Source organism: Mirounga angustirostris, unplaced genomic scaffold, assembly GCF_029215605.1.
Source record: "Mirounga angustirostris isolate CCGP_5_RB_7025 unplaced genomic scaffold, mMirAng1.0.hap1 SCAF_10, whole genome shotgun sequence".
Lineage (NCBI taxonomy): Eukaryota > Metazoa > Chordata > Mammalia > Carnivora > Phocidae > Mirounga > Mirounga angustirostris.
This window is the reverse complement of record NW_026991718.1, coordinates 38,415,471-38,435,244: the sequence shown is the minus strand read 5'-3', so window position 1 is coordinate 38,435,244 and position 19,774 is coordinate 38,415,471. Positions and strand designations below refer to the sequence as shown.

The window sequence follows — 19,774 nt, the reverse complement described above, 5'->3', positions numbered from 1 at the left end:
CACGTAGAATCAGATTGAAAATTTTTACTATTATAAAGTAAATAAATGATAATAGCTAATCTGTCTTGATGAAAGATAAAATTTTAAATGAGTTGTTACAGTGTTATACCCACCTTAGCATCCAATTTATTTCCATATTTTGTTTACATGTCCAGTATTGAGAAAATTGTAGTTCAAAAAGATAAGAAGCTATCTATTTATTATTACAGCTATTTAACAGTTTGTCTTTCAACTTAAGGTTATCCATTGCTTAAATAAATCCAGAAGCTCGAAATAAAAGTCATTAAAAACTGGTTGTTTCAGGGCGCCTACGTGGCATAGTTGGTTAAACATCTGACTCTTGGTTTCTGCTCAGGTCGTGATCTTAGGGTCGTGAGATCAAGCCCCACAATGGATTCTAAGCTCAGCGCAAAGTCCGCCTGCATTTCTCTCTCCTTTTCGCTCTGCCCTTCCCCCCAACATGTGTGCACACTCTTTCTCTCTAAAATAAATACATCTTTTTTTAAAAAACCTGGTTGTTTCAGAGCTTCTCATCACAGTGCTTAACTGCTCATATTCCCTTTTTTTTAAATTTTTAAAAGATTTTATTTATTTATTTGACACAGAGAGAGCACAGCAGGGGGAGCAGCAGGCAGAGGGAGAGGGAGAAGCAGGTGGCTCCCCACTGAGCAGAGAGTCCGACAACATGAGGCTCAATCCCAGGACCCTGGGATCATGACCCGAGCCAAAAGCAGACACTTAACCAACTGAGCCGCCCAGGCGCCCCAACTGCTCATATTTCTTAAGAGGTGAGTACGCAATCTAATACCTTAGATGGCAATGGTGAAATGATTTTTGTAAAAATGCATTGTTGCACTGTTCGTAGTAGCAAAAGACTACAAAATAACCTGACATATATCAATAGAACACTAAACAAATTAGAGAATTTCCATAAACTGACATTATACTCTAACTAAAAAGAAAAAAGCAATGCAATGAGGACTACCCATGGAATTAATTCCCAAAATATAAATGAAAATGGCAATGTAAAGGACATTTACAGTATGACATATATGTTAGAGAAAGAAGGATAGAGAGGAGAAAGAGAAGGAAGGAACAGAGAGGAAAGGAAAAGAAAGGTGGAAAAAGGGAAAGACAGAGATATTTATATGTTCATATGTTCTAGAATATCAATGGGAGAACCCATAAGAAATTAGGCTGCTTTCAAGGATGGAAATTGAATAATTCGTGAACAAGAATGAAAGATTTAGTTTTTAGTATACATAAAGATACACTTTGTTGCCTTTTGAATTTTATAATATATGAAAATATAATCTATTTCAAGAAATATTTTTTAAAAATAAGACATAAGATAAAAAAGAATAAGGAAAAATATCGGGTTCTGGATTGGAAGAATACTGTTAAAATGACCATACTACCCAAAGTAATCTACAAATTCAATGCAATCCCTATCAAAATACCAACATCCATTTTTCACAGAACAAGAACTAATACTAAAATTTGTATGCAACCACAAAAGACCCTGAATAGCCAAAGCAAACTCAAAAAAGAAGAAAGCTCAAGGTATCATAATCCCGTATTTAAAAATATACCACAGGGCGCCTGGGTGGCTCAGTTGGTTAAGCGACTGCCTTCGGCTCAGGTCATGATCCTGGAGTCCTGGGATCGAGTCCCATATCGGACTCCTTGCTTAGCAGGGGGTCTGCTTCTCCCTCTGATCCTCCCCCCTCTCATGTGCTCTCTCTCTCAAATAAATAAATAAAATCTTTAAAAAATAAAAAATAAAAAAATACCACAAAGCTATAGTAACAAAACAATATGGCACTGGTAGAAAAATAGACACATAGATCAGTGGAACAGAAGTGAGAGGTCAAAAATAAACCCAAGCATATATGGTCAGTTAATCTTGACAAAGGAGGTAAGAATATACAATGCAGAAAAGACAATCTCTTCAATAAATGTTGCTGGGAAAACTGGACAGCTACATGCCAAAGAATGAAACTGGACTACTTCTTTACACCATACACAAAAATAAACCCAAAATGGATTAAAGACCTAAATGTGAGACCTGAAACCATGGAACTCCTAAAAGAAAATTTTAGGCAGTAGTCTCTTGGACACCAACTACAGCGACATTTTTCTCAGGCAAGGGAAACGAAAGCAAAAATAAATAATTAGGATGATATTGAACTAGAAACCTTTTGCACAATGAAGAAAACCATCAGTAAGTTGGAAAGGCAACCAACTGAGTGGGAGAAAATATTTGCAAATGATATATCCAATAAGGGTTACTACTCAAAATATATAAGGAACTCCTATAACTCAACACCAGATACACAAATAATGTGATTAACAAATGGGCAGGAGACTTAAATAGAATTTTTCCAAAGAAGACATACAGATGGCCAAAAAACCCATGACAAGATGCTCAATATGACTAATCATTAGGGAAACGCAAATCGAAACCACGATGAGATATTATCTCACACTAGTCAGAATGGATTACATCAAAAAGACAAGAAACAAGTATTGGAGAGGATGTGGAGAAAAGGAAGTCCCAAGCATTCTGGTGGGAATGTAAACTGGTGCAACTGCTATGGAAAACAGTATGGAGGTTCCTCAAAAAATTAAAAATAGATCTACCATACAACCCAGTAATTCTACTTCGGGGTATTTACACAAAGGAAATGAAAACCCTAATTCAGAAAGATATATACACCCCATGTTTATTGCAGCATTCTTTACAATAGCGAAGATACAGAAGCAACCTAAGTGTCCATCTATAAATAAATGAATAAAGATTACACACACACACACACACACACAGAATATTGCTCAGCTGTAAAGAGGAATGAAATCTTGTCATTCGTGACAACATGGATAGACCTAGAGAGTATTCTGCTAAATGAAATAAGCTGAAGAAAAACAAGTATCACATGATTTCACTTATATATGGGATCAAAAAAACAGAATAACAAAAGAGAGAGAAACAGACTCATAAATATAGAGTACTGGTAGTTGCCAAAGGGAAGAAGAGTGGGTGGATGGGCAAAATGGGTGAAGGGGATTAAGAGGTACAAACTTCCAATTATAAAATAAATAAGTCATGGGAATGAAAAGTTCAACAGAGAATTCAGTCAATAATATTGTAAAACATTTATCATGGATATTCATAATGTTGTATATGATCACTGGATCTCTATGTTGTATACCTAAAACTAATTTAATATTGTATATCAACTATATTTCAATTAAAATTTTAAAATGTAAGACTTACGGATTTTTTTAAAAACCCAGTTTATAAATGCTTTAAATCATTTTTGTTTGGAAGAAATACTTTAAAATTCTCTCTCATAATATTAGGAAGACTCACTGAATCTCTTTTTTAAAAAATTGTTTTAGGGGCGTCTGGGTGGCTCAGCTGGTTAAGCGACTGCCTTCGGCTCAGGTCATGATCCTGGAGTCCCGGGATCGAGTCCCACATCAGGCTCCCTGCTCAGCAGGGAGTCTGCTTCTCCCTCTGACCCTCCTCCCTCTCATGTTCTCTCTATCTCATTCTCTCTCTCAAATAAATAAATAAAATCTTTAAAAAAAATTGTTTTAGATACCACACTCCCTTCTGTTTATACAATCACCCAAAACTTCAAAATAGTTAAACCCAAATTTTGTTTCAGTTTCATAACTGACATTTAATCAGCTTCTTCTAAAATAAAAAGTTGAAAAAAGTAAAATGCATGACAAATGATAACTGAAGATTAAAGTCAATCTGTCTTCATTACAGGGAAAAATAACAGTTGATGGATTACCTACACTTATTTCCAAACCAGAGCAAAATAAAGTCACAAGTTTTTTGACTTAGTGAAAAATAGATTTTCATCTCTAAAAAAGACCTCAGTGTTGGGGCACCTGGGTGTCTCAGTCGTTAAGCGTCTGCCTTCGGCTCAGGTCATGATCCCAGGGTGCTGGGATCGAGCCCCACATCAGGCTCCCTGCTCAGCTGGAAGCCTGCTTCTCTCCCTCTCCCTCTGCCTCTGCTTGTGTTCCCTCTCTCGCTGTCTCTCTCTGTGTCAAATAAATAAATAAAATATATATAAAAAAAAAAGACCTCAATGTCATAAGGACCAATATAGAGGGTAGCAATAGGAAAACAATACCAAGAAAGAAAATTGCGCAAATGACTGCAAAATGGAGAAAGATATAATATACACTTGTTGAAAAAATAAAAAACTTAAAGACACTTAAGAAACAGGTCTAGGGTGCTTTTGGGTGACTCAGTCAGTTAAGTGTCCAACTCTTGATTTTGGATAAGCTCATGATCTCAGGGTCATGAGATTGAGCCCCACATCAGGCTCTACACTGAGCATGGGTGCCTGGGTGGCTCAGTCGGTTAACTGTCTGCCTTCGACTCAGGTCATAATCTCAGGGTCCTGAGATTGAGCCCCATGTCAGGCTCCCTGCTCAGCGGGGAGTCTACTTCTCCCTCTCCCTCTGCCCCTCCCCCCTCATTCTGTCTCAAACAAATAAAATCTAAAAAAAAAAAAAAAAGCAAGCTGTACTCCTACCTCCAATATATAAAAATTAAGATGAGTCAAAGACCTAGCTATGGGAGCTAAATCTATAAAACTCTCAAAGTATCAAATTTAGCAATGGATAATTAGAAATGTCCCAAAAGCATGAACAAGAACAGAAAAAATACACAAACTGAACCTCATTAAAATGAAAAAACAACTGGGGCACCTGGGTGGCTCAGCTGGTTAAGCCTCCACTCTTGGTTTAGGCTCAGGTCATGATCTCAGGGTCCTGGAATCGAGCTGTGATAGGCTCTGCGCTCAGTGGGAAGTTTGCTTCTCTGCCTCTCTCTCTCCCTCTACCCCTCCCCATGCTCATGCTCTTTCTCTCAAATAAATAAATCTATTAAAAACAACTGTGTAAAGAATATTATCAAGAAAGTAAAAAGATAACCTATAAAATGGGAGAAAATATTTGCAAATCATGTATCTGATAAAAGCTTACTATAAGTATGTAATGAAGTCCGACAATTCAACAACAAAGTCAGCCCAATTAAAAATTGTACAAAGGACATAAATAGACATTTCTCCAAAAAAGATATACAAATGGCCAACAAGCACATGAAAAGATATTCTACTTCACTGGTCACTAAAAAAATGCAAATCAAAACCATGAGATACCGCTTCACCCCCAGCAGATGGCTATCAAAAAAAAACCAAAAACCAAAAAACCACCCAAAAACAAAAACAAAAAACATTGTTGGCAAGGATGTAGAGACAAACAGACACATAGATCAATGGAACAGAACAGAGGCCTAGAATTTGACCCACACAAATATACTCAACTATATACATGAAAGTAAATACTTTTTTAAAATTAACTGAAGCAAACTCATTTTTAAGCGGTCTAAATTCAAATCTTCCAGATAATGTTGATTAAGCTCAATTTTCATTTTATTAACATCTTAATATGATAAATTATACCTTCTATTTATACTTGAAGTATTTCGACGACTAGAAGCACTGAGGCATGAATTGGAGCAATTTAATAACTATGTTGAAGGTGGCAACTACGGACGCCTGGGTGGTGCAGTCAGTTAAGTGTATGCCTTCAGCTCAGGTCATGATCCCAGGGTCCTGGGATCCAGTCCCACACTGGGCTCCTTGCTCAGCGGGGAGCCTGCTTCTCCCTCTGCCTGCTGCTTCCCCTGCTTGTGCTCTCTGACAAAGAAGATCTTAAAAAAAAAAAAAAAAAGAAGGTGGCAACTAGCTGATAGAACAATTTCATATGACCAGCAGGAAATATTTCTTTCACCAAATGTCAGCAGTAGTCAGAAAAAATAGTTAAAGAACATGTTTTCTGAATGTGTTCTTCAAGTCTCAGCTTAAATGATACTTTGAGGAGGCCTTCCTTGACCTCTAGGATGGGTTAAACCCCTTGCAATATAATTACACACAATGCTCTACCTCCCCTCTTTTATAAACCATATTATACTTATAAGTTACTTATAGACTTTCCACTCCAGAGGTCAAAGATCTTTTCTTATTCACTTAGCCTTTGCACAATGTCTGGCACAAAGCAGATGCTCAATAACATGTTGAATTCAACTGCATGGAATATGCGTTGTGAAGGGGCATAAAATTTGAGCCATTAGTAACAATGAAAAATCTAAAGAAACTTTCTATATTTGTTTTTAAATGTCAAAGAGAAAGTTTCATAAAATGTTGTCAAAAAGAAAAAAAAATTAACTTCAAATATCAAAAGAGATTTTGCAAAAGAAAAACATACCTAGGAGAAATGGGAACAACCAAAATTATCCAGCCATGTCCCAGGTTCTCAACCTGACTGTACATAGAATTCACCTCTGTACATAGAAGTCTCCCCCTGCTTGTGCTTGCTCTCTCACGCATGCTCTCTCTCTGACAAATAATCTTTTAAAAAGACAAAAATCGAGGGGCGCCTGGGTGGCTCAGATGGTTAAGCGTCTGCCTTTGGCTCAGGTCATGATCCCAGCGTCCTGGGATCGAGCCCCGCATCGGGCTTCCTGCTCAGCGAGGAGCCTGCTTCTCCCTCTCCCTCTGCCTCTCTCCCTGCTCATGCTCGCTCTCTCTCTCTATCTCAAATGAATTAAAAAAAAAAAATCTTAAAAAAAAAAAAAAAGAGGGGCGCCTGGGTGGCTCAGTTGGTTAAGCGACTGCCTTTGGCTCAGGTCATGATCCTGGAGTCCCGGGATCGAGTCCCGCATCGGGCTCCCTGCTCAGCGGGGAGTCTGCTTCTCCCTCTGACCCTCCTCTCTCTCATGCTCTCTGTCTCTCATTCTCTCTCTCTCAAATAAATAAATAAAATCTTAAAAAAAAAAAAAAAGTTAAAAAAAAGACAAAAAATCGAGAGCATAAAGGAAAAGACTGATATTTTTAACTACACTGAAATTAAGAATTTCTATTCATCATAAGACACCATTTAAAGAAAGGGGAAAGGCCACAAATTTGGAGATCTTGAGATCTAAAGATATAAATGGTAACAAATAAAAAGCACTTATAAAGAGTTGGTATCCAGAATACATAAAGACATATTCAGAACAGAGATTTCCTAGGAGTCAATTTTTTTTCCCCGAATTCTGAATACTGTATATGAAAAATCCAGAGGATAATTTGTCTCTGGATAATGTTATCTCCTTCCAGAGAAGACTCACATTTGCTTTTGGCAAACACCTAGCCTAAGGGCACTGTCGATTGGTTTTTAATTAAGCTTAATAAATGCAATCAGGGATCTGAAACTGGACTTCAATATTTGTGAAAGCCAGTTTACTCCCAGATCACTGCCACTGCTGAAGCGTATCCTTTCAGAGTCGAACCAAGAGCCTTGGAAATTTACTTGAATCCCTTACCATTGGTATGCCCTGAACTCTAATCTCTGAACTATCTAACCATAGGGTCTGTGAAGAACTCCACTCAAATTCTCAGTTTCTTAACCACTGCATTAGGAATTAGAGGATCTCTTTAGTGGGAAAGTGGTCCCAAATGACTGGGCTCATGTAACTGAACTTCCCTTTTCTCTGGGATTTTGATTTTGCAGTTCTTTACTGCCTAGATAGTTTTAAGTGATTACATATAGTTATGCTTTTTATCTAGCTCTTCTAGTTATTTTTGGCAGAAGGGCTGGTTCAAAGCAACCTAGTCTCTAATCACCTCATGATTTTTTTAAAGAATGATTTCTGAGTTCTGTCCAATTAAAAGGCCTAGAAGGAAGAACACTTGAGCAGGGTATCTCCAGCACCAATTAAAATAAATATACTAAAAATCCCACTAAACAGTCAAGAACCAATTCACAGGAAGGAGATGTGTGGAAAACATGACAGTAAAGGGCCAAATCATTTCTGATCACCCCAGCCTGGGGGTGATCACTCCAACCTCTGAGCTCCTGTAACTTTATATAGTACCCAATCCAGACTTGTTCTTGAAATGCTTATTTTACTTGCTAGATGATACATTCCTTGGCTGTTTATTTCATCACTATGATATCCCACTGGCAGGCATACATATACATATATATGTGTTTTTTTTTTTTTTTTTTTTTTGACAGAGAGAGATACAGCAAGAGAGGGAACACAAGCAGGGGGAATGGGAGAGGGAGAAGCAGGCTTCCCACCGAGCAGAGCAGGGAGCCCGACGTGGGGCTCGATCCCAGGACGCTGGGATCATGACCTGAGCTGAAGGCAGACGCTTAATGACTGAGCCACCCAGGCGCCCCAGGCATATATATTTTTTAAAGATGTATTTATTTATGAGAGAGAGAGTAGAGGGAGAGAGAAACCCAAGCACAGAAACCCAAGGAGACCGCACTGAGAGCAGAGTCCCGCATGAGGCTTGATTTCATGATCCACGAGATCATGACCTGAGCCGAAACCAAGAGCTGGATGGCAAACGGACTGTGCCAACCAGGCACCCCCTGGCAGGCATATTTTAAAAACCAATCTCATGCATAACCCTAAAATTTTCTGGTGTTGATTCACTTTCCTAGGTAGGTTACCCTACTGGAAGAGTATTCTGACATCATGTTCTTAGCAATTATATTTATCATTTAAAACTACTCTAAGTGTTACGCAAGTAACACATATACAAGAGATCAGTTTAAATAGTAATAAGACTGTTTTCCCAGAACCTTATCTCATTTTATGAATGGCAAAGCTAAGGTCAAACACTGAAGGAAAATAATCTTTTCCTAACATCAAAAATACACTTCTACAGTAACAAGCATCTTTGAATACATACACACCACAAAATGTGCATCTATATAATGCTCTACAGCTTACAAAGTAATGTCACACAGTCTTACCTCATTTAAGCTCCACAATTTTTATTCTACCAGGGAGTAAAACTAAGTAAGTTGCCTACAGAAACTAATATTTATAGAGGATGTAGTGTTCTAGGACCTATGGTTAACAAATATAACCAACATTAACACACATTATGTGTCAGCAACTTCATAATGTAGAACATTGGTTTTTAAAAACATGCCTGCAAAAGCTGAACAGGTGAGATCATTTATTAAATGAAGGATTTCAGGGTGGGTTTTTTATCATTATGGGTAAATTTGTACTGGGTGTTGTAAAGCAATGCTTCTCAAACTTTAATGTTCACACAAATCACTGAAGATCTTGTTAGAATTCAAATTATGATTAAAAAGGTCTTGGGTAGGGCCTCAGATTCCGAAGTAGCTACCAGGTGATGCCGACGAGGCTGGTCTGCACTTGGGTGGCCAGGTTGTAGAATATATAAAGAATTAACCCTAACTAGCATTACTAAAAAACTTAACAGTCTTTCATCTTCCATGACTCTGAAGTGAAACTACTATCATTCCTACCTGACAAGACTAAGGCACAGAGAAATGAACTTTCTTAGATCACCATGTTTGGTCAATGGGGAACCAGGATTCAAACTTAGGAAGACGGACTCTGCAGGGCACTCAAACGCTACACATTATCCCATTATCTCTGTTTACAGGTAGATCCAGATGATTCGAAGCCAGGTCCTGAGTTCTCCTCAGTACCATTCCCACGAGTCGGGTCCCTTCTGTAACTGACGTGTCTGCAGTCCACATAATGTTGTAGGACAGGGAAAGAGGAAACAGACCCTCCCACTTACTACAGCGGGTTAGGTGGAAGGAGCGGCGGTGGCGGGGCTTCCAGGGCACCACTCTCGGGGTAGGGGCAGGTCCGCCAATTGTCCCGAGGCGGGCGTTAGGGGCGGGGCGTCGGCCAGGGAAAGGTTCCAGGCGGGACGCACCAACGCGCGCAGGGAAGAGGCTTTCCAGAGGCCCAGAGCGCCTTGCTACCTCGGCGCCCAGTGCCGGGGCTGAGAAACTTTATCTGGCCCTCGGCCCCCTTACGGAGTTCTGACGTAGCAGGGCTCTCTTTAGCCACAGCCACCTCCTTAGAGATTCTTCCTCTGGCCCCTCGGTCGAGTGGAAGACCCCGGAAATGGGGGCCGACGGCACCTGGCCGGCCGGGAGGGACAGTGACCAGTCGCTTACGAACTCCACTACGCCCCACGTAAATCCCCCGACTCTTTTGCCATCACCGTAGCCCTTACCAGCTCTTTGGGCGGCTTCTCCTGGGTTTTCCCAAACAGCCCCATGGCGAATGAACTCGTCTTGCCCCTTCCGGCTTTCCGTTCCCTGCGCCCAGGCAGGTCACGGGCAGCCGCCTGGGCGGGGCAGGCGATAGGAAAGGAGCCCAGACTCCCAGAGAAGGGAGCGGCCGCAGTGAAGGTGGTGCGCATGCGTCCGGCGCATGCGCAAAATTGGGCGGGGCGGAGTTTCGTCAGAAAGATTGTTGCAATTGCGCACCTTCTGGGAGGGCATTTGTAGATCCTTTGGACGAATTAGGCTTGTTTCAGTTAGGCGTGGAAGTGATTCCTTTGGAAGTTAGGAATTTACTAACTGCACGTGGTGATTACAGCTGCTCCTGATACTTCCACTAAACCTGTATGTTTTTGCACGGAAATCTTTATCTCCACCTAGACGAAGTCCATTTACAACCACTTTCCGAATAGCGTGTATCGCCTAGGCACGTCGCATGCAGCAAAGCCAGAAATGACCCCTTCTTCCTCCCTCTAGGCCCACTCCTCCCTTGTCTTGTCGCCACCATCACCTAATCATTCTAACCTGGGCATCATCTTCTCTCCCCCTCTTACCAAGTCCCAACAATGGTAACTTTTCAATGTGTTTGAACTCCAGCCCTCTTCTTTCGCCCAAGTGTCACGGTGTTCATCGTCATTTCCAACGTGGATGATTCCTACCTGGCATTTGTATGTGTGTCGTCCTATACGCCACATGGACCATGACCTTAATCAAATTCTCAACGGCATCTGTGATTAAAAAGGACTAGACGCATTTTAGCCTGGCAATCTGATTAAACCTACGCAGTGAGCTGATGGTCGCTGTCATTACCAAACGTCTTGGTGAAGAGACCACTCATTTAGTGCCACAACCCCATACTCCATCTCTTGTGGGAATGTAAAATGGTGCAACCACTTTGAAAATGTTTTGGTAATTTCTCAAAATGCTAAACATACACCTAACTGATGCCATTCCACTGCTAGCTAATGGAGATTAAAGCATATGTCTTTACAAACACTTGTAAATGGATGTTCATAGCACCCTTATTTGTAATAGCCAAAAACTGGAACTAGTCCAAAGGCCCATCAAAAGATGAATGGATAAATCAATTGTATAGATCCTTGCAACAGAATACTACTCAGCAATAAAAATTAACAAACTATTGATACATGCAACAACATGGATGAATCTTAAAATAATTATGCTGAAAGAAGCCAGAAAAAAAAGGAGTATGTACTGTATGATTACATATATATAGCATTCTAAAAAATGCAAACTAGTCTATAGTGACAGAAAGTAGCTCAGTGGTTGCTAGGGGACGGGTTAGTTTAGGAAGAGGCAGGAAGGAGAGACTACAGAGACACATGAGTAAGCTTTTGGGGGTGATGGATATTCTCTTGATTGTGGTGATGGTTTCACAGATGTATACAATGTCAAAACAAATGGATGCTTTAAATATGTGCACTATATGTCAATCATACGTCAATAAAGTTCTTTTAAAAATAGCAGTACAGGTTCATTGTAAAAATTAAAATCCCATTCTTAGTTCCTCAGGGGAAAAGATCTCAAAGGACCTTGTAATTAAATTATTATAATTATAAGAGCACCTGGGTGGCTCAGTGGGTTAAGTGTCTGCCTTCGGCTCAGGTCATGATCCCTGGGTCCTGGGATCAAGCCTGGAGTTGGGCTCCCCACTCAGTGGGGAGTCTGCTTCTCTCTATGCCCTTCCCCTGCTCATGTCCTCTCGCTCACTCTCTCTCAAATAAATAAATAAAATCTTTCAAAAATTATTATAATTATACATAGTGTGAATCGTTTGAGATCTTTTCCTTTGGAGAATATGCTTTTATATATTTTTACTTAGTTGGGATCATATTATACATATTGTTTTGCAATCTCCTTTTTAAAAAAATTTTACATAGATTTTCATTGATGTTAATATTTATAGCTAAGGGATTCTGTGGCAGGAATGCGCTAAATTTTTTTAGCCATTTCCCTATTGTGTGAGGTCAAATGGTTTCCAATTTTTCCTATTAAATAATAAATATAGACAGTTTTAATTTTAAAAATACTACCAATGTTCTTCATACAGATTGCACTAGTTTTGAACAACCAACAGTGTATGAGAGCATCCTATTCCCTAAGTCCTTGCTAGCAATGAATGTTATCAAAACTTTGCAATTTTACCAATCAGAGGGTATAAAATATTGTTCTTAATTTCCATTTCTAGGATTACTAGTCTAGATGAGCATCTTTTTGTATATTTATTGGCTATTTGAATTTCTTCTGTGAATTATTTCTTTTATCCTTTACCCATTTTCCACTGAATTGTTTTCCTTCTTTCCTTTCTTCCTTTCTTTAATGTGAAGGAACTTTGAAAACGAGAAATCTGTGGAAATGTTTTTAAGGTTTTCTTCACCATATCCCTCCTCTTCTTTTTCTTTCTTTTTGGATGAACTATAAGGCAGCACTTTTTCATATAGGAAGACACTGAACTTAAAATTAGTCAACAATATTTCTCAAATGCCTACTATGGGTCAGGCATTCTATAGGGTCTAGGAAAACTATAGTAAACAAAAAAGAACCTCATACAATCTGGTGAGGACAGGTATTAAACAATGGTGATCCATAAAGTTAAGTGAATTACTACAAATGTGCAAAATTCTGACCATAAGAAGAACATGGTGATTAGTGAATCCTCCCTGAAGGTGATATATAAGTGAGCCTTGAAGGGTGAGCCAGCAGAGATATGAGGAGTATCCCATACAAAAGAAACAGCATGTGCCTAAGACCCTTCCCAGTTTCTGGGTGTGGGTTTTGGGCCACAGGCACTTCAATTCCTAAAGCTGCACTTGTTTTAAAGCTGGTTATCAAGGGCAGAGAGGCCAAAGAGAGTGTGAAGGAAGGTTGGATTGGGCATCCACTGGCATCTAACTGAAATACAGAGCCCATAGCTACTGACAGAGCCCTATAAACACATCAGTGCAGTTTTCCTCGGTGACTAAAAGGGCACTGTGCATCCTCCACACATTCTCCAGTCTTCACCCCCAGAGCAACATATCCTCTGTTTATGTCCTGATACTGGTTTGGCACTAGACAAAACTGTGGCTGCAGCTATAGTTTGTCCTTCATCCATGGACCTCAGGAAGCATGCACCAGATCCTCCCACTTGCTAAGACTCACATCTGAGGGGGTGGGAAGAACTAAGTGAGCAGGCATTCTAGCTCTTTGCTCCTGCCAAACACAGCAAGTGTTTAACAGGATCACACTCCCTTGCCATATGTTCACAAAGACGTTTATTCACACACAATTTCAAAGGTTTTATGTGTGTTCTCCTGATCCCTGAAAAATATTATAAATAGATGCATGTCCTTCACTTGAAAGGTATTACAATGCCCAATGCTTTGAATATTTCCCTGAATTTGAAGTGAAAAATAGAAAGGACTCTTTTTCCTCCATTCCCCAGTTTGTCCTTGCTCATTTCTGTGATATTTCCCATCTTAGGGAGCATTGTAGCTCACAACTGCTCCCCATTCACCAGGTAGACTGTGAAATGAAATGCTTTAGGAAAGAAAAAATCACAACCCAATTCCTAGCAGGAATTTTGGCCTAATAAAACCAAGATACACTTTGTTTTATACAAAAGATGAACTCTGAAAATGTTAGATATAAACTGACCTTTGGAAAATTGAATTCCCTCCCATGCCTTATATAATAATTTGGGGATGGATTTATCTGCATTCCTGACTAACCTTCAGACCTCAGGGGCTTCTAGCCACCGCTTATGACTTGAGAGAAGGCAGAGAAAGACCTTGAGTCATCTGCCCATTTCCAGCATTCCTCCACCAACCTTACCATTACCCTGTACTAGTTTCTGAGGGCTGCTGTAACTAAGTACAACAAAACAGGTGGTTTAAAACAACAGAAATTTATTCTCCCACTGTCCTGGAGACTAGAATTCCAAAATCAAGGTGTCAGCAGAGCCACGCTTCCTCTGAGACTGTGGGTAGAATCCTTCTGTTCCTTTCCCTAGGTTCTCCTGATGGCTGTCAATCATTGGCATTTCTAGGCTGGCAGCTGCATTACTCCAATATCTGCTTCTGTCATTACGTGGTGTTTGTACCAGTCAGCTTGTGCTGCCATAACAAGATACCAAAAGTTGGCTTAAACAACAGAAATTTATTTTCTCACAGTTCTGGAGGCTGGAAGTCCGAGATAAGTGCCAGCAAGGTCAGGCTCTAGAGAGAGCTTTCTTCCTGGTTTGGATTTCTTGCTGCATCCTCACGTGGTAGAGAGAGCAAGCTGTGGTGTCTTTTTCTCTTATAAGGGTACTAAGCCCATCATGAGGTCCCTACCCTCATAACCTCATCTAAACCTAATTATCTCCCACAGGTTCCCTCTCCAAATACCAACACATTGGGGGTTAGGGCTTCCACATATGCATTTTGGAGGTGACACAATTCAGTCAATAACAATGTTCCCTCTGTGTCTTTCTTCCTCTTCTTATAAGCACACCAGTCACATTAAGGGCCCACCCTAATCCACCATGACCTTGTCCTAACTAATTATATCTACAATGATCCTATTTCCAAATAAGATCACATTCTGAGGTAACGGGGGTTAGGACTTCAACATATCTTTTGAAAGGGTACAATTTAAACTACAATTCTCATTTATACATGAGTCCTCCACTTTAGAGAAGAGAGAAGGTGATAGAGGATGGAGGGAGACTGGTTAGCTGAATCGTTTCAAAATAAACAGACTTCTATCCTCCATGAGCGGCCCCAAAGTAGGGACAGTTTCCACTTGGAAGGGGTAAGTAGATATCCGAGGCCTGACTCTAGCTTGAAGGATGACCTTTCCCTGGGAAATCACAGTAATCACTACAGCCCTCACATATTGCCCTCTAAAGCACCATTTCCACCATTAAAACTCTGATGGGAGATTCACATCACTTTTCTTATTTCTGCACAGCATAGCAGAGACAAAGCCTGGACTTTGATGAATCCAGCTGGAACATGTAAGCAATACTTTACTAAAGTTGCCAAAAATAGTATCAGAATATCAGAATTGGAAGAGTAGCATGTGACTCAACATTCAACATGATGTTAGGCTGAATATTCTGAAAAAGTCACTACAAACACATAGAGAGTCTTGATAAAATATAACCAGAACTATTTTTTGTGCATGGTTGATCTCAAAAAATGTAAGAGAATTAGTAATATCTGCCAATAACAGAAACTTAGAACTTTGTTGGTTTTTTTTTTTATTATATATAGCTTATAGATGGTAAAGTGCACAGGTCTTAAGTGTATGAGCTGATGAATTTTTACATATGTATATATCTGTAAAACCACTTGTAGATCAACATTTAAAACATTTCCAAAATCAAGGCACCTGGGTAGCTCAGTCGTTAAGCGACTGCCTGCGGTTCAGGTCATTATCCCAGGGTCCTGGGATCCAGCCCCGCATCGGGCTCCCTGCTCCGAGGGAAACCTGCTTCTCCCTCTCCCACTCCCCCTGCTGGTGTTCGCTCTCTCGCTGTGTCTCTCTGTGTCAAATAAATAAAATCTTAAAAAAAAAAAATATTTCCAAAATCTTAGAAGGCTCTATGATGCCTATTTCCAGTTGATACCCACCAAACATAATCATTATTCTGACTTGTATCTCCATCTCTTCTTGAACGTCACACAAGTGAGATCACATAGTATGCTTGGTTTTAAGGATTGGGCAGAAGAACAGGAGGCAAGGCTTTTAAAGGCTGGGAAAATGGTGAAGCAAAATTGAGACCCCCTGACTATAAGATCCTTGAAGACTTCACCCTCAGTGAAAGGACAGACTAGGGAGAGAAATCTATCTGTTAACAAAGAGGGCTAAGAAGAAAATGTTTGTTTCAGGCCACATATCTGGTGAAAAAATAAAATTAGAAGGCTTCCTTAAGAAACCATAATTATAAGGTTGCCTTCCTGTGGGTTTAAATTTATACTACTTCCTTTGTGTTGCAAATCCTAGGCCTAGATATTCAATTAAACTGTTCCTAATTTAAACTGTTGAGAACTTCATGGGGACCTGAGCGGGGTGGGGGAACCAAACTGTTAACTTGTAATTGTATACCCTGCTAAATTATCATTCCAAAAGGAGGGCAAAATAAAGACATCTTCAGGAGTAAAAATGACTAACAACAGACAAAAAAAAAAAAAATCCACAAACTGATAGATTAACACTAAACAAAAGTCTAAAGAATGTGTTTTACAAATAATAGTGACAATCTTAAAAGGAAGGCCTTAGATACACAAAGAAATGATAACAAATAATTTAGTGAATACTGTGGTCAATCTGAAAAGAATTAATTGAATAAATGATAATAATATTGAATTTGGGGAGATTAAAAGGGTAAAACTAAGACATTCCACAACAGTAATATGAAAAAATGGGTGGGAAGTCATTGGAATTAAAATGATCACAGGGGAATCACACATCTTCCTTTATTTCCCCACAACAGTGAGATACTGAAAACAAGATATACTTTAATATTCTTTGGGAAGGAGTAAAGATATTGAATAATTTTAAATATTAAGTAAATTTGTTAGAATTTTAAGGATAATCACTAAAAAGCAGTACTTCCAGAATAGTAGAGGAAAAAATGGAATTAAGAATATTAATCTAGGGGTGCCTGGGTGGCTCAGTCAGTTAAGCGGCCTTCGGCTCAGGTCACTGGGATCAAGACCCATGGCAGGCTCCCTGCTCAGCAGGGAGTATGCTTCTCCTCTCCCTCTGCCTTTCCCCCCACTCGTGCTCTCTCTCTCTCTCTCTCAAATAAATTAAAAAATCTTTAAAAAAGAATATTAATCTAAATAAGGTAGAGGGGTGCCTGGGTGGCTCAGTCGGTTAAGTGTCTGACTTCAGCTCACGTCATGATCTCGGGGTCCTGGTATTGAGCTCTGCATCAGGCTCCCTTCTCCCTCTCCCTCTGCCCTTCCCCCCACTCGTGCTTTCTCAGTCTCTCTCTCAGATAAATAATTAAAATTATTTTAAATAAATAAGGTAAAAAAAGAGACAGAAAAGTCAGGAAAAGTAGGAGACGCAAAAGACAATGATAGAAATAAAGATATATCAGTATTCATAATGAAATGCGCTAAACTCACCATTGAAAAGAGATTCCAGACTAGGTTTTTTTACATTTAGTTTTAAGCTACTTAAAAGGGACACAACTACAACATAAAATACAAAAAAAAAAAAAAAATTGGAAGAAAGACTTGCACAAACATATTTACCAGGCAATTATTAACCAAAACAAAACTGTTATAGCTATATTATTATCAGACAAAATAGATTTTATGGCAAAATAGCTTTTTATGTATAAAGAAGTTTATTTATAATGTGCAAATTTCAATCTACCAGGAAGCTAATCATATAGTCTAAAAAAAAAAAAAAAGAAGCAGCAGCAAGAACTGACAATTTCTTTTTTTTTTTTTTTAAGATTTTATTCATTTATTTGACAGAGAGAGAGCACAAGTGGTGGGGAGGGGTATAGGGAGAAGCAGACTCTCCACTGAGCAAGGAGCCCAACACAGGGCTCAATCCCAGGACCCTGGGATCATGACCCAAGCCAAAGGCAGACACCCAACCGACTGAGCCACACAGTCACCCCAAGAACTGAAAATTTCAAAGAGAAATACATAAACCCACTATCATAGGGGGAAATCTGAACTTTTCTTTCACTAATTGATAGATCAAGAAGACAAACATTTGATGAAGACAGAGAAGACATGAAAACAAGACATGAAGACAAGACATGAAAACATTTAATCTAATTGTCATATTTTGTGCACAACAGACAGAATAAGTTATTACATATCAAAGGTTTACCAAAATTGACTATGTACTAAAATATAAGGCAAGTGAAGAAACCGTTTTGATACACATCCCACTAAATGAGACCACATTTCAACTGGGTTAAAAATCAATGACAGAAAAGAAAACTTAAATTATTTTTGAAATGTGAAAACATATTTCCAAGTAATTCATAAGTCAAATAATAAATCTTAACGGAAATTGGGGAGCCTGAACTCCCACCACACCTGGTAGTCACAAGGCAACCCGCCCCTCTCCCCACTGGAGTGGTGTTAGAGGAGACCTAATGGAGACTCAGGACTTTCATCACCACCCAGTGATACTGAGACCACCCCCCATAGTGTCAGTGGAGAACTGAAACTCTCATCCCTACCTAGCATTAAAGAGGAACTCCTCTCAGGGTTCCTGGTTGGCTCAGATGGAAGAGTATGCAACTCTTGGTCTCAGGCTCATGAGTTCAAGCCCCATGTGGGGTGTAGAGATTCCTTAAATAAATAAAAACTTAAAAAAAAAAAAAAGAACTTAAAAAAAGAGGAACTCCTCGCATGAGGAGTCTCACTGAATGAAGGTTAAGTAAGGAACTTGGACTCCTACGTTCACTTGTAAGTAATGAGGTGGTACCTCCACTTTTCCTACCAAAGAAGTGTCAGAAAAAAAAAAAAACCAGCAGAAACAGGTTTAAATAAGATGCAGAATCTCAGAACATAATATGAAATGTTCAGGTTTCAAATGAAAATCACTCATCTTACCAAGAACCAGGAAGTTCTCAAACTAAATGAAAAAATATAATCAATATATGCTTTACTACGTTGAACAGGGTCTCCCAAAAATCCATGTCCACTGGAACCTTTGAATGTCACCTTATTTGAAAATAGGGTCTTTGCCCATAAATTAAATTGAGTAGAGATCATATGGGATTAAGGTTGGTCCTAAATCCAATAAAACTGGTGTCCTTTAAGAAGAGGGAAATTTGGACACAGACACATAATAGAGAAAACCATGTGGAGACAGAGGCAGAGATTGGAGTGTGTATCTGCAAGTCAAGAAACACCGAAGACTAAACTATCAAAAGCTAGAAGAGGCAAGGAAGGATTATTTCCTAGAGCCATCAGAGAAAGTATGGCTCTGCCAAAAACCTTGATTTCAGCCTTGATTTCACCTTAATTTCTAGCCTCAAGAACTGTGAGAGAATAAATGTCTGTTGTCTTAAGCCACCTAGTTTGTGGTCATTTGTTGTGGCAGCCCCAGTAAACTTAATATAGATGCTAAGAATGAGATAACAAAAATGTTAAAATTATCTAATAAAGATTTTTAATATCCATGATTTTTAATCTTTTTTTTTTTTTAAGATTTTATTTATTTGACAGAGAGACACAGTGAGAGAGGGAACACAAGCAGGGGAAGTAGGAAAGGGAGAAGCAGGCTTCCCTGTGGAGCAGGGAGCCCGATGCGGGGCTTGATCCCAGGATGCTGGGATCTTGACCTGAGTCGAAGGCAGACGCTTAACGACTGAGCCACCCAGGCGCCCCTAAATTCCATGATTTTTAAAATGCTTCAATAAACGATTTGTAACATGATTGAAACAAATAAAAAAAATCTCAGGAAAAAGGAACATACAAAGAAGAACCAAAGGGAAATTTTAGAATTAAAAAACACAATAACCAAAATAAAAAGCTCACTGAATAGGCTCAACAATACAATGAAGAAGACAGAAGAAAGAATCAGTGAGATGGAAAATAGAACAATAAGACAGTACCCAATCTGAATGACAGAAAATAGACTGAAAAAGAAT

General features: G+C 39.2%; 1 protein-coding gene across 3 annotated transcripts in view; it reads right to left on the bottom strand.

Moving 5' to 3' along the window:
- Nucleotides 1-19,774, bottom strand: part of LOC123851086 (E3 ubiquitin-protein ligase RNF103) — a 104,159-nt gene that overhangs the window by 44,084 nt on the left and 40,301 nt on the right. The window contains exon 1 of one of the 3 annotated variants that reach the window (XM_045884592.3): nucleotides 10,101-10,270. The exons of 1 other annotated variant lie outside the window; for it this stretch is intronic. In XM_045884592.3, the coding sequence (XP_045740548.1) occupies nucleotides 10,101-10,145 (45 nt within the window). In that variant the 5' untranslated portion in view covers nucleotides 10,146-10,270. Of the gene's footprint in view, nucleotides 1-10,100; nucleotides 10,271-19,774 lie in introns of those variants that run through there. One more of the 3 variants, XM_045884594.3, reaches the window with a different exon arrangement.